Source organism: Elgaria multicarinata, chromosome 5 (assembly GCF_023053635.1).
Source record: "Elgaria multicarinata webbii isolate HBS135686 ecotype San Diego chromosome 5, rElgMul1.1.pri, whole genome shotgun sequence".
Classification (NCBI taxonomy): Eukaryota; Metazoa; Chordata; class Lepidosauria; order Squamata; family Anguidae; genus Elgaria; species Elgaria multicarinata.
In genome coordinates this window covers 94252804-94268109 of record NC_086175.1, presented here as the reverse complement: position 1 = coordinate 94268109, position 15306 = coordinate 94252804, and the positions used below count along the sequence as shown (strand labels likewise).

General features: G+C 40.5%; 1 protein-coding gene across 1 annotated transcript; it reads right to left on the bottom strand.

The window, feature by feature from the left end:
- Positions 1–549: 549 nt before the first annotated feature.
- Positions 550–13601, bottom strand: BTLA (B and T lymphocyte associated). Its single transcript, XM_063127617.1, has 5 exons — positions 13543–13601; positions 6413–6739; positions 2549–2716; positions 2135–2181; positions 550–1129 (listed from the first exon to the last, which is right to left on the bottom strand). Exons 1-5 carry the CDS (start codon positions 13571–13573, stop codon positions 815–817), a joined length of 888 nt encoding a protein of 295 aa, XP_062983687.1. The 5' UTR covers positions 13574–13601; the 3' UTR covers positions 550–814.
- Positions 13602–15306: the final 1705 nt, after the last annotated feature.

The window sequence follows — 15306 nt, the reverse complement described above, 5'->3', positions numbered from 1 at the left end:
CTTTTCGGAAAATAGAAAACGTCTACATTCATTCTGTCCATAGAAATTCTCCCACCAGGATTGTAGTGAACTGGACCTGCAAACCAAATTTAGGGCAGTTGCAATTTCTCAGAAAGATAGTTTGTTTATTCATATTTGCTGTGATGGTTGCTAAGCTTTATAGGATGCAGATGAATGCTTCATCTATCTTCGCAGAAAGGATTACTTATGCAATTAGCGGAACTGTGGTTTGATCAGATCAAGTTTTGTGGTAACCAGAATCTTCATGGAAATGTATGCAAATAGAGCTGATAAAATCCAGACAGTCAGTATGTAGATCCAGGTGGCCAAGTATCTACTTTATAGAGAACAGCCCTCTATTTGAAGGGCTGCCCAGGTTTGTTTTAAAGATCAAGAAGCGCAAGAAGGGAGAGCAAGCAGGGCACTTGCAAGTTGCCCATCAGACTGAGCAGCAGGCACAACATGCCACCTCGTCACCGTCTTCCTCCTCACTATGTTGAGATGCGTTGTAGTCCTAAATGTGCACCTGTACATCTAAAGCAGCACATCCAAATATTATACAAATCATTGCCCTCTTGGGGTGATTTATTTCCTCTTTTTTGCTGATGCGCAAATGGCCTTCCAATATGAAAATTTATTTTAACCATTTATTATTATGCCAGAAAAATAAATACTGTCTTTACCACCAAAGGAATGTTCCTGGCCAAAAAACAGACTGTGTGATATGCATACACTCAGTAATGTTCAGCTAGGTGCTTGCTGAGCCACAGTGGAAGATGTAATATGATGCTAATCAATGAGTAGCTGTCCGTATTTATTTCTTCAGCCTAATGGTAGCATATTCTGTAAATACCGTTTCTACAACGGGTTCACATCTCTGAAAAGGTTCCTCATGGCTGAGTGTTGCATAAACAAGGGCATCCTGGTTTGCAGGTAGAAGCTGGTGAATACAGGTGACAGATTCATTGCACGTCAGATTTTGTGCAGCCTTGCTGGCCTTCTGGCAATTGCCTTGATTGTCATAGATGGTATTGCCATCTGGAAACTGCAGCAAGCCAGGTGCAAATCCCTCATCAGAAACGTGAGTAGTGCTAGCACTGTAGCACTGGGCGTTCGTATGGCTACTTAACTGTGAAAAGAAGAAGAGTTAAACAGATTAATGTATCTATAGCAAGGAAGAGACGCAACACCATATGAGATACAGTAGACAACTCTAATATCAAGTAAGATGTTAAAAATGTCATGAGAAATTAGATATTGGAAATCTTTTATCTGAATACCCTAGAGAAAATCCTAAACTTTTGGATAAAAAGAAGTGTGTTTACATTAACATGGAGTTACACTATAACTCAGTTCACACATCATAACAACCCAGAAGACAAGCAGGAGCGAGCGTGCATGCTGGATCATGTGCTCCAACCTGTTCCTGCTGCAATAAACAACCCAGGGATGCTTCATCCCTGAACTGTTTGTGACGTCTGAACCCAGATACAAAAGAGGGCAGGGCTCCTGTAGTTTTAACTGTTGTGAAGAGAGAATTTCACCAGGTGCTGCATGCATACAAATGACACCTGGTGGAACTCCCTTTTCTATACATCTATTAAAAGATACAGGAGCCTTGTCCTGCTTTCCATATGGTCACTCTAGCAGAGTATAAATAATAAACACTAACAAGACAATAACAAAACAAAACCACTTTATTTGAAGGCTGACCCTTCTTCCCTTGTATATGAATAGAGAAATACTTCCTTTATTTTAAACTGCACAGTTCTTAAGGTGAAGCTCTTTATCTGTACTACCTTTGAAAATTAGATATAACAACAACTGGGACCAGTACAAAATGTTTACAGTATAGAGTGTTCCTATTCAATGCCCTCCTTCAGGATATTCCATTCCATTCTCACTGCCACCCTGTTTTCTCCTTCTTGCTCTTCAATAGACAGTCCGTATTCTATGGCCACTGAGCATGCTCAGTCCTCACTGGGTTGTTTTGAATCCTGCTGCTACCTCTCAAATATGGTGCTGTTTTGGCTAGAAAAGCAATATTTTGGCTACCTAAGTAATGACAATATCTACACATCAGAAATACAGAGGAGAAGAAGAATTCAATAGGCACTTCAATAAACTAACCTACCACATTCATTTCATGTTCTACATTTGATGAAATCATCTTGTTTGTCACTAGAAAGGAAAAGAAAAGCACAGTACATTGATGAAATAATTTTCTGAAACCTCTTAATCTTATTTGTACAGAACATGAACATGGCTTTGAGAATCTCTGTCTCATAAAACTGGGATCAAGGAGCTGCTCAGTAAATTTTGTTAGTAGGCCAAGCTCTCCTGATTTCATGAAGAGAGAGAGAGAGAATACATATTTGAAGCAACTTTTATCCAAGGCTATGAGTTTCATAAGCATTAAATAAATACACTTCTAAATAGTCATGAGAGTGTAGTAAGAGAAATTAAAACATCATTTGAGTACTGGAGTCAGAGAGAGCCCACCGAGGAGATGGGAAAATTAAAGACTGAAGAGTACTAAAAAGTTCACCTTGATTCCTTCTTACGAAAAACAGCAGTCCAGAGCAGCAAAAAATGAGGAAGCACAGTGCTCCCAGGGATGACAGGAAATAAATAATCAAAATCTTGTTCCTTTCAGGTGCTCCATGATTTTCTGTAGTATTTTTAGCATCTTCAGGTTCCGTGAGATTACTGTAATCTATACAGAGAGTGCATTCAAAAGTCCATTAAAAATTAATGCAATAATAGCATCCTTTTTATGAAGGCAATTTGCTCAATCAACAATGGCTTCCTGAGAGACTCTAGAATACATTATAATCTGAGTGACATTATAGTGTCTCTCAGAGGGTGACACTGAGGCGAGGTGTTCAACACTTTCCCCATCACTGTTTTCCTGACCAAAATGGCTTCCTCAAACTGCTATTAGACCTCACCATGCCCTGAACCCATAGAAAGCAATTCTTCAGAATACAAGCAGGGAACCTTAACATAGGGTCAGAGTTGCTGGGAAACTCAGCTGGAAAACTTGCACTTATGATTCTTTTCCTCTTAAAACAACAGAACAAAAATGCAATGGGGTAGTTGGCCTCTTGCCACATGCCATTTTCCTATTACCACCTTTGGGAAGCTGCTACTTGCATCAAATAGTGACTTTGGGGAAAGGGGCTGCTTTAGAGAGAGATGATTTTTGACAGGAAAACATCGGAGGAATGGGTTAAACTCTCCTTTTCATGACACCTCTGTCTCGATCCAGAACTGGCATGGGGTGGGACTCTAGGAAGAAAATGGCCCTTCATTTTACTTTTTAAAGAGGAGAATCCAAAGGATAGGATTCAAAGATATATCTAATGTCAGACCACTCGTCTGACCCTTAGAGATCTGAAATGAAGACATTTTTTGAGATTGGTTGTACTAAGAGTTGTGAAGCATTAAGTTGTTCCATACTTCAGTCTCCTGTGGCATTGTTTGGAAAATTTTCAGTAGCAATTGTTATAAAGGGCATTTCATAAGCTCAAATATAAGTTCTAGCCAATGTGACTCCTTTATTCAATTATAGACACAGCAAGTTCAAATAACAGTTTGAGTCCTTTGGCTGTCATATAATCATATATAATGAGTAGCTTGGTACTAATGCATGTTTCACTTCCTCACACTACTATTGTGTTTGACAAATAATGTTACAGCCCGCACACCAGGTGCTCTTATTTTATCCTTTCTACATAAAGAAACTACAATGTTATCAATGTGTTTGTTTGTTTTTTGTCCCCATGGGGCTTCTGTGTGTGTTTTCCCTCCTCATATTATGTGGAAAAAACTCTATTAAGATGTGGAAATCAGGAAGAAAATTCAAAATCGTGCAATTCCTTTCCTCACTGGCCTATATGGTAGCCTTAACTTTGCATTGCAGCCTGAGATAGTGAAAAGATCAGCATTCCGTATAACCACTTTCACAAATCATTCAAAGACTATAGGCAAGCATTTCCAAGGAATTCATGCTGTTATGTTTCCACCAGTAACTCAAATCAGGCTTTGAATCTGCTGTTCCTGTAAGTGCCCAGTGCACTCAGGACAAAGCGCTGTAATATATATTATGACAGAGTTGCAAAGTTACTCAAACCACTGAAGGTAGGAAATTCCATAATGGTGCAACAACAAAATGGACATTGGGAGCCAGCAGTAGTAACAGGTGTCACAGGAACACCACGTTCATACATAGTATAGACAAAGAAAGGAAAGGAATATAGGAGAAACAGAAGATAACTGAGGTATGTGGAGAGAGAACAACAAAAGGAAGATTAAACACATACAGGCAGTTACAGCAATAGATTCCAAGAGCCACAATCTGCTACATAATCTGAACTGATGGGTGTACCAAATGAAACAAAAGAGGGGAAGATACAACAAATTCCAACAAAAGTATGGCTGAGAAAGAGGCTCAAGGATCAGATATGGTTGACGATTAAAGCCAAAGATTTGGAAGGCTTATGTATCAGCATGAGAAAGTTGGCTCAACGGTATTATTTTTCAGATAAGAAATAAGAGGTAGCCAGTTTAAAAAGAGGGGAATGAAATATATAGAAATAGTCAAGGGTGCATCTCTTAGGCTACTGGAGGGAACAATATAGAGCACTACTTTATTTATTTATTTATTTATTTATTTATTTATTTATTTATTTATTTATTGCATTTCTATACCGCCCAATAGCTGAAGTTTTCTGGGCAGTTCATAAAAATTAAAACCATTCAAAGTATAAAACAGCATAAAACCAAACTATAAAATACAATATAAAAGCACAACCAGGATAAAATCAGCAGCAGTGCAGAAAATGTTCTACAACAGCTTTCAAATAAAGGTTGTTCACTCTTTGCCCTTGTACACAAATGGTGTAACTTTTATTTGTTTTTTTAAAATCTGCCTTTCTAGTAGCATGGCTTTCAAGGCAGATTGAAAAATATTTTTATTATGCTATTTGTTTGCAAATTATTTTATTATGCTATTTGTTATTAATCAGCTGAAAGCAAAGGAGATGTAAGCAGCATATAATGTTAGTTGTATAAGCTATCCTTATTTGCCAGGGAGATGTCCTGCTCTTGCAGCAGCCAAACGCTTCAGCACAGAACCCCATGATTCTGTGGTCTACTCAGGCCGACTGTGAAATCAAAGCATTTCAGCCAATGGCATTAAGAGAGGCAGAGCAAGCAGAATGCTCAGGGACAGAAGAGGAGAAGAATTCAGGAGGAAGATTAGGTAACACAACTGTCCAGTTGAGGGGGGCTCTTTGTTAGTTGGTTTTGGTCATGTAAAACACCAACACCACCTTGTGATGAACACAGATAACAGGACAGGACCAGGATGTAATATGCCAAAGAAAGTCAAACTCAAGATGAAAATTTGATTTATTTATGCTGCACTCTTATACATGTCTACTTGGTAAAAATTTAGTGCCATTCAGTTCAATAGGACTTATTCACAGATAATTGTGTATTGGATTGTAATAATAAGAAGACATACATAATTAAAACATGCTCAATTGTCAGGAAAACCCTGAATCTGTAAAAGACAGCATGACTTGGCAAAGCCCATCATGTCCGTCTAAAAAACCCGTCACTAGCGAGAAAGAGATATAATAATAATAAAAATAATGTGGTGGTAATGTGGATTTCGGGGGCAAAAGAACAAAAACATATCACCAGTCATCAGGAGATTACTGGAACAACTCCCCTACGAAGAAAGGTTACAACATGTGGGATTGTTTAGCTCGGAAAAAAAAGATGATTAAGGGGAGACTTGATAGAGGTGTACAACTTATGTATGGTGTGGAGAAAGTGGACAGAGAGATATTTTTTCCCTCTCTCATAATACTAGACCCCCAGAATTGGAGACAGATAAAAGGAAAGGATATCGTTAATCTACGGAATTTGCTACCACAAGACATAGTGATGGCCACCAACTTGGACAGCCTTAAAAGGGGGTTAGACAAATTCCTGGAGGAGATGGCTATCAATGGCTACTAGTCCTGGTGGCTGTATCCTATCTCCATTATCAGAGGCAGTATGTGCATGTACACCACTTGCTGGGGAACATGGACAGATGGGTGTTGTTGCACTTATAACTGTCTGCACAGTGGCATGGCCACTGTCTGCACAGAATGCTGGACTAGATGGACCCTTGGACTGATCCAGCACAGCTCTTCTTATGTTATTACGAGATTGACTGGATTACCAGTATTCTATTTGCTTTGCATTATTTCCATCCTCCTTTCTTACCATAGCCCACCCTGCCTCCCCCCAAGACAGCTTGCTTAAATATGTTGCAGGCAGGATGAATGTTAGATAGCTACAATCAGAGAACTGGAGAAAGGGCATAATTGTCTAGATTACTTATGATGCTTACCTTGAACAAAGACTTCTATTAAATGGCTCTCTATTTTTTGTTCACCCACAGTAGCTACACAGTGATACAATCCACTGTCGTTCTTATTCACAGATGAAAAGTTCAAAATAAAATTGTTTCCATTTATCCATGAAACTGTGTGCCTTTGTTCGTTCTGCAAAATTAATGATTTCTTGTCCGCTTTGTTGTACCTGTACCATTGTATTACAGGCTGCTCTTCACAATACGTCACTGGACAGTCAATAGTGACTGAATCACCAGATGTTCTATTATACTGGGTACCTCTTGGAACAGTAATAGTGGTGGTGCAGTTCTCAGTCTCGCTACCTGAAAGGTAAAGGTAGGGTAGAAAAAATGTTTTGCATACCTAAATATTCCAGCACTCTGCAGTAACTGTGTAATATCTTTCATAGCTTTGCTGGTATCGGGGTTTTTTCCATTCACGCATGTATTTTCTACAAGTCTCATTTAAATGGTTGGGGAGGATTGGCAAGTCAATATATATGAATGATGCTAAGATACTGACTTCAATCATTTGTTCCTGTTTCCTCCCCCCCCCCCCCAAATCAGACTATGGCCTTAGCTAGACCTAAGGTTTATCCTGGGATCATCCCGGGGTCATCCCTGTGCATCTAAATGACACACAGGGGATCCCGGGAGTAGGCAGGGACGAACCCGGGACGATCCTGTGATAAACCTTAGGTCTAGCTAACACCTATGTATAAAGATTGGTAGCAAAAGTCTGGGGGTGCTTCCAAGCAGACAGCTGATAGTGCTACTAATCAAAAGCCATGATGCAGGTATTCTGTCTTTTTCTCCTCGATGGGTATTTTTGTGGGGAACAAAAAAGACAGCAGAAGCAGTGGGAAAATAAGGAAGGGTTACAGCTGGAAGATGATGGCGCTGTTCAGAAGACACCTTAAAACATGGCTTTAACCATGGTGGTTAAAGCGGTGGTTTAAGGTGTCTTCTGAATGGGGCCGATGTCCTCCGGATCCAATGTAAAATTCTGTGAATGAGGCAGGCTGATTGCACCATAAAAACCTTGTTTGGACACATCATAGGCAGTACATTTTATTTATTTATATATCAAGTGTATATACTGCCCAACTGTAAGATGACCTCAGGATTTCCTACAATAATAAAATAATACAATACCAACCAAACCAATAAATGCAACATTAAAATAGTAAAACATTAATATTAAAGAGCCAGCAGTAAAGTAAATAATCAAAGCAACAGATTAAAGATTAAATGCCTGTTGGAAGAGGAAGGTCTTAACTAAACATATGCAGTTAAAATGCAAGACAGATCTCCCTGAGAGCATTTCACAGATGCCGGTGGGGGTGGGGGGCTGGCTCTTTCCCTGGTAGCCATTCAGCGCGTTTCACAAATGTATAAGTTTCATAAACAGATATAAGCTTGGGGAGGTGCTGGTGAAGCTAACATGAATATCCCTATCCATCCCCATTTCTTCTCGGCCTCTAAGGGGACTTCTGTCCTTTTAAAAGCTATTGGCTCAAACAGCTACAGCCCTCTTAAGGTCAGCTCTGTTAATTTAATGGCAGCCTCTTTCAGTGTCTACGGCAGACAATGGAGGGTTGAGTGGTGATTGCTGTTGTTGACAAAACGGCACAGAACTGACCACAAGGCAGCTGCGGCTACCAAAGGTGGAAATGGAACCAAGTGCATGATTGAGATTTGAGAACAAGGGACCTGTGTCTTGCTCATATATGTTTGTGGTGTTAGGGAGAAAGAAGAAGTTGCAGCTAGTTTGTCACAAAAGGTTGTCATGCAGGGACAATTTGGTTGTTTAAGTCCATGTTGGATGAATTAAATGCCTAATTATGCTATTAAACAACTTTATTGAATGTGTGAAGTTCAGATATGTGTGTGTGTGTGTGTGTGTGTGTATGGTTTTAATTTTTGTGAACCGCCCAGAGAGCTCCGGCTATTGGGCGGTATAGAAATGTAATTAATTAATTAATATTAAAAATACCACGTTAGTGTTTTTAGAACCAGTTTACATTGAAGAATGATTCTTCTAAATGATTCTTCTAAACCCCTAATATTGCCAAAGAAGCTTTCTTGAAACGTGTCAGCAGTATGAAATTTGTCTTTATCTCTATCCCTATCTTAAATGGTGCTTACTAACTTCTTTATCATAATCAGCTTTAGCGGGGTGGAAATTTGTGGTGAAGATGAGGGTATGGATAAAGGAGTGAAGTCAGGGATAGGAAACAATTTGCTTGATAGGAAAGATCCTCCCTCAACCTAGTTTCTGGGGGAAATATGCTCATTCCATCTTTTGCGCTTTCCTTTCCTTACATGTGGTCTGTCAACTCGTGAACCGTCCAGAGAGCTTCGGCTATTGGGCGGTATAAAAATATAATAAATAAATAAATAAACTTACTTAACAACATCTTATGTTGTCCATTCTGAGACCAGGCAAGTCAAAAATTAAAGGAGACCAGAATGAGTTGGTTCATACATAACAATTAGCTTTATCACACCAGCGTTATACTGTGCAATCACTGCAAATTGCGTGCAAAGGACTCTGAGGTTTTCCAGTTTATAATTTGCTTTTATTGTGAAGTACTCTAAAGTTTTCCAGTTTATAATCTGCTTTGACTGTGAAGTACTCCCATGCATCCTGCTTTAATTGTGCTATAAAGCCAAAAGACCCGACCTATTTTGCTACTAGTTTTGGAGCGAATCATTTGTTTTCCAAGCGGCCACTGGGGGTGCAGGAGCAGGATTTGATACTCTTAAGCTTCAAACTAAACAAATGCTTACATCTGTGTAAGTTTTAAAGACATCAAAATTGGCACAGTAATAGATATTAAGGAGAGCTTTAAGCATACCAAATTTGAATCAGATTGGGGCATCCATTGATTTTTAATGATTTTTTACATTTCTCCCCCTTAACCCCTTTCCTGGTATGCAAAGGATCTTAGGAGCGCTGCCGCCCGGGGTGTGATTTAGCTAGCAACAACAACAACGACAGCTTAGTGCTGTAGGGGATAATTCGAGGGAAACAGGTACGTGGGATGAAGCTAAATAACCCACAGTTTATTTTACCCATGGATAACCTGTGGTTTGTTGCCCTATCCAGAGTTGGTCTGGCAGATTATTGAACAAAGGGCATGTCTAGACCTAAGGAGGGAGCAGGGAGGATCTCACGATATGTTGATCAGAAGATCATCCCCCTGGGTTCACAGGGAGAAAGCAGGATGTTGCGCCTGCCTTTTTTTTTTTAAAAAAAAAGGCAGGAGCTGGAGCACACTTGCGCTCCAGCGGAAAAATAACTAGAAAAAAGAAAAAAGCCCCATCCCACCCCCAATGTCCCTGGACTCCCCCCAGCTTGGCTCCTTCCCTCTGTTAACCCCGAGTACTCGTGGGGAGGAGGGAAGAAGTTGGGACAGGCATCCACACCGCCCATTTTCCTCAGGATCTTCGCAGGAAAAACTGGGCTAAAAGTGGACCCAGAAATCCCTGTGAAATGGAGGAATCGTCCCTGCCTGCTCCCGGGATCCCCTGTGTATTATGTGGATGCACAGGGACGATCCCCAGGAAAAAGACTGGTGTAGACATGCCCAAAGTGTGGTGTGTTTTTTCAATCCCTGTGTTGTTTGTTTCCCTCCTCCTTTACTCACAATCTCCCTGTATCCCAAATGCCTCTGTAGCACTGTAGTTCTGGCATGCAGAATGGCTGTTTTGTTTTTTTGGGTTCACTACTTCCCCCCCTCCTTAACATTATGAATTAACCCATGAACAGAAACAGTTCTGGGTACACATGTAAAGGCAATCCCTGGTTTAAACTTCTCAGATTTCACAAACTGACAACAAAACATGAGTTCTCTTTCTGGGTTGTTCATGGTTAGCAAACCATGGTTTGTTTGCATGGCTGGGTTCGGACAACATGACAACCAGAATTCACAAAACTATAACATCAGTCAGTGTTATGTGCAAATCCAGCCAGTATGTTTAAGTTCTACAAGAGCAGAAAACCAAGTCTCCTATGATGATTCACTCCTTCTAGGATTCTGGAGGACACAGTAACCCATATTCAGAAGATGAGGGTCTCCCAAGATAAGGCAGATGTCAGAATTTGTAGGGAGGCTGAACACTCCCTCAGAGAGAGTACCAGTGTCTCCCTATATGTCATACAGCCACCTCAACACCAAGCGGTTCTAAACTATTTGGATACTGATGGTAATTGACCCCTGCCAAATATGAAAGATTACAAACATTAACATCTAAAAGGCTTGTTTAGTTCTAAACACTTACTAGTGCAATCCTATGTATGTCTACACAGAAGCAGACCCCATTGAATTTAATGGGCATATTCCCAGGAGAGTTGGAATGGAATTGTAATCTAAAGATATATAGTATGTTTTATCGTGTTGTATTTTATAGTTGAAGTTTTGTGAACCTCCCAGAGAGCTTTGGCTATTGATGTCATAGAAATGTAATATAAAATAAATGTACATGTGTAAAATTAAGTGCCTGTTTCTTTTAAAACTTTGAATTGAAGGACTAGGGCACAGACATCTTTTGCACTTTTGGAAACACATGTTTGCTGGTGTAACATGGAGTTCTACCCTTGGATACTCACACCAGAATTTTTTTTAAAAAGTAAATCAACCATAAGTTACAGCAGCCTAGATCTTCATGGTTACTTTACATGTTTCATTGTTTTGTACAAAACAGCATTGAGAACTGAAGATAAATCAGGATATAAAGATTCAATTAAAGTTACAAAAATGATGGATTCCCATTTGTCTACCACATGTCTCCACATATCGCAAGCGAAATGCGTATCTAAAATACACAAGAAATGTGGCAGTGGCAGGCACTAGGCATGTAATTCTGGGTGTTTTTCAGACATGTATCTCTCCTCTGCGTGGAAATGCAAAACGTGGAGTCTATTACAGTTCTGTGTAAAGCTTAAATAATATACAAGATAAGCACAAGGACCGTTCACAACAGCATTTACTCTTGATAGTTAGAAGAAACCACCTTCTGTTCTCTCTAACCTGATGACATCTCAGCTCTACTTTTGGGGCCTATTTAAACCAGCTCTGCTCCTCTTTGGAAAGAGGTTCCCCAGCCATTCTGCAAACATTGTACCTACATCCTTAGCGTAACAACAGTATGTGAGGGCACTGCTAATATGTAAGTAATTGCACTGAAAACCTTCCACAGGAGTAGCCATAAGTCTGCATAAACAACAAAAAGTCTTGTTTCACCTCAAAGACTAACAGATTTCTTATGGCATAAGCCGTTATGGACTAGAATCCATCTTATCAGATGCATGAAATTGGCAGATGGATACATAGGTATAGAGAAAAAATGGAGTCAAATGGCAATGAAATGCAAAATGTGGAGCCTGTTACAATTCCTTGCAAAGCTTAAATGTATACAAGGTAAGCACATGGACTGTTGTTCACAACAGCAGTTGTTGATGATAACAAAACCATCCTAGCTTTCCTGTGTGTATTAATTCCTGTGATAGGACAGGAAACCATTGTTTCAGTTCAAGTTTAAATGCATCAAGTCAAACTTCTTGAGAAAGTTCTAATTCAGCAATTTCATGCTGGAGTTGAAGAATGGCTTGTATCACCATAATCCGTGCCTGGGACACTTTCCACACTAGGACTGTATCTATGCTATTGCAACGTCATATTACCAAGAGGTTTGAATCCACGTTTCTTTAATAGACTTTTTGTGAAGTATTTGTGGATGCCCCACAGGTATTTGGAGATGTATTGGAGTGTCCTAGTGTGAAAAGTAAAAAAAAGATCCTGATATTCTATATTATGAGGTGCTGTCAATAGCTGAATTAATAGGAGATTTTTGTCAACAAAGTAACTTCAAAGAAACCACACCATTACAAATCTGGTAGTCTGTAAAATGCCACATGTTTGCTTTTGCATTTAAGACTACTACTAATCTGTTCTTATCTACGCTAATTATTCATCGCACTATCATATGTGTAATACAAGAACTGAATGTGGACGTCCATTTGAGTAATGGCGCTCTATGTGGCAGTAATGGCATTTGAGTAACTTCACTTCCCCAACCTGGTGGCCTCTTGATGTGTTCAACTACAACATCCATCACCCCAGCAACCATGTACAAAGCTCAGGGTATGCTATTAAATGCTGTTAAATGCCTGGGAGAAAAGTCTTGACCTGGCACCAAAAATATAATAATGTTGGCACCAGACAAACCTCATTGGGGAGATCATTCCATAATTAAGGGGCCACCACTGAAAAGACCCTCTTCCTTGTTGCTATTCTCCAAGCTTCCCTCTGGGTAGGCATCCAGAAGAGGACCTAGGATTTTGAGCATAGTGTTCAGGTAGGTTCATGTCAGGAGAGGCATTCCGTCAGGTATTGTGGTCCCAAGCCGTGTAAGGCTTTATAGGTTAAAACCAGCACCTTGAATTGGACTCGGAAACATTCAGGCAGCCAATGCAAGTGGGCCAGAGTCGGTCTTATATGCTTGAACCTTCTGGTTCCAGTTATCAATCTGGCTGCTGCATTTTGCACAAGTTGCAGCTTCCGAACCGTCTTCAAAGGCAGCCCCAGGTAGAGAACATTGCAGTAATCTAATTTGGAGGTTGCCAGAGCATAGACAACTGAAGCTAGGTTATCCCTGTCCAGATAGGGCATAGCTGGGCCACTAACCGAAGCTGGTAGAAGGTACTCCGTGCCACTGAGATCACCTGGGCCTCAAGTGACAGAGATGGTTCTAGGAGAATCCCCAAGCTACGAACCTGTTCCTTCAGGGGGAGTGCAACCCCATCCAGAACAGGTTGAACACCCACTATCTGGTCTGGGGAACCAATTCCCAGATTGTTCTATGAAGAAAAAAACACTCTGCATATGCTCAAAGGTTTCTTTTTCATTATGTAACATCAGGACCAAGCGATGGTGTTACATATTCCAGGCCTGCAACTCAGCTTAAACCAAGCCCCAACTCTTCCTGTACTGTTTTATCTAACTGGGGTTGTGGTCTTGTTTTATAGCCCTGTCTTACCACTGTGCTGTATCTAGAAAAAGCTTCGTGCACATGTCATGGTTGTTCTGATAAATAAGATTATATTTGATAAATTGTCTTACCATATGCCCATGGATGGTCCAACTTCAGCATCAGAAAGAGAAAGGGCAGTACAAAACTACCTGCGTACATGGCCTGGCGATGTCTTCATTTCATAGTCATCATGGAAGTGGAAGAGATTGTGATGGGATGAAATGGCTTTCTGTTGCACTTAAGGCACCTTCTTAGATCAACTCATGATGGCTCATGATGAAACATTTCTGTTATCTCAAGAGGGTGAAAAAGAGATGAGATGCGAGGGAGGGAGGGGGTTGAAAAGAGCTCTATCACACCTACAACAAATCAGATTTCTTCATCAGAGATCTTCCTGCAGAGGTATTGCTGTGAAGTGCCTCCTGCTGCTTGTTCAAAACCAAAACTGAAGTCAGCTTTTCTGTTTTGCTTCTTGTACTTTTTCCACCCTGCAAGAGGAACTGCTGAATGAAGCACACACACACAGAGAGAGACACACAAAATGGAAGCAGCAGAAAAATGGCTGTTTCAAAATCTTTTGAAAGCAATGGAAAAATAGAGAGACGTTTGTTAAAAAGAATTCCTAATAGCAAACTCAGGAGGTGAGTGCCAACAAGAATGAAGCAAAAACAGAGCCACTGAGATACAAGTATCTTGTATCTTGTTCATGGTAACTCTAAGGTTTTTATACAGTTTTTAAAAGAAATATCGTAAGGAGGCAGAGCCCACAAAATCAGACCAATAGGAACTGAGTATGCTCAGTAACCATCAAATGTTGACAATCATTTGTGGGATGGAGAGGCCTGCTGGAAGAGTGCCTGTCTGTCTATCTGGTACCTTGAACAGGAGTGTTCCTATTAGGTGACAATACAATGCAATATGCAACGAACACATATAGGAAGATTACTAAAGATTTAGTAAGACAGCTCACTTATGGCAGATTCTTAATAATATAATATAACTGTATTACAACTGATAGAGTTACAATCTAAACTGGTCCTCCTACACCAGGGATGGGCAACCTGTGTCCCTTCAGGTGATTTGGCCTACAGCATAACCGGTGGACTGTAGACCAATACATCTGGATGGCCACAAGTTGCTCACTCCTGTGCTTCGCTGTTGTTTTGTATTGACACAGGTGGTTAAGGGATCAGACGCAGGATGTGGGATTATGTGCTATCACCAGGACCTTCCCTCACATCAATTTCTTCTGACCTTCGCCCAGTGCCCTTAACCAAGGTTGGAAGTTATATCTGCATCAACCTGCCCTTCCTCCAGTGGCCTGCTCAGTCTGCTCTCATAATAACATAAGAAGAGTCATGCTGGATCAGACCAAGGGTCCATCTAGTCCAGCACTCTGTTCACACAGTGGCCAACCAGCTGTTGACCAGGGAACCACAAGCAGGACATGGTGCATCAGCACCCTCCCACCCATGTTCCCCAACAACTAGTAGAAACAGGCTTACTGTTTCTGATACTGGAGGTTGCACTTTGCCATCAGGATTAGTAGCCATTGATAGCCTTTTCCTCCAGGAATTTATCCAACCCCCTTTTGAAGCCATCCAATTTGGTGGCCATCACTACATCTTGTGGTAGTGAATTCCATAATTTAACTATGCACTGTGTGAAGAAGTACTTCCTTTTATTTGTCCTGAATCTACCACCAATCAGCTTCATGGGATGACCCCGGGTTCTAGTATTTTGAGAGAGGGAGAAAAATGTCTCCCTATCCACATTCTCCACACCATGCATAATTTTGTACACCTCTATCATGACTCCCCTCAACCTCCTTTCCCCCCAAGCTGAACAATCCC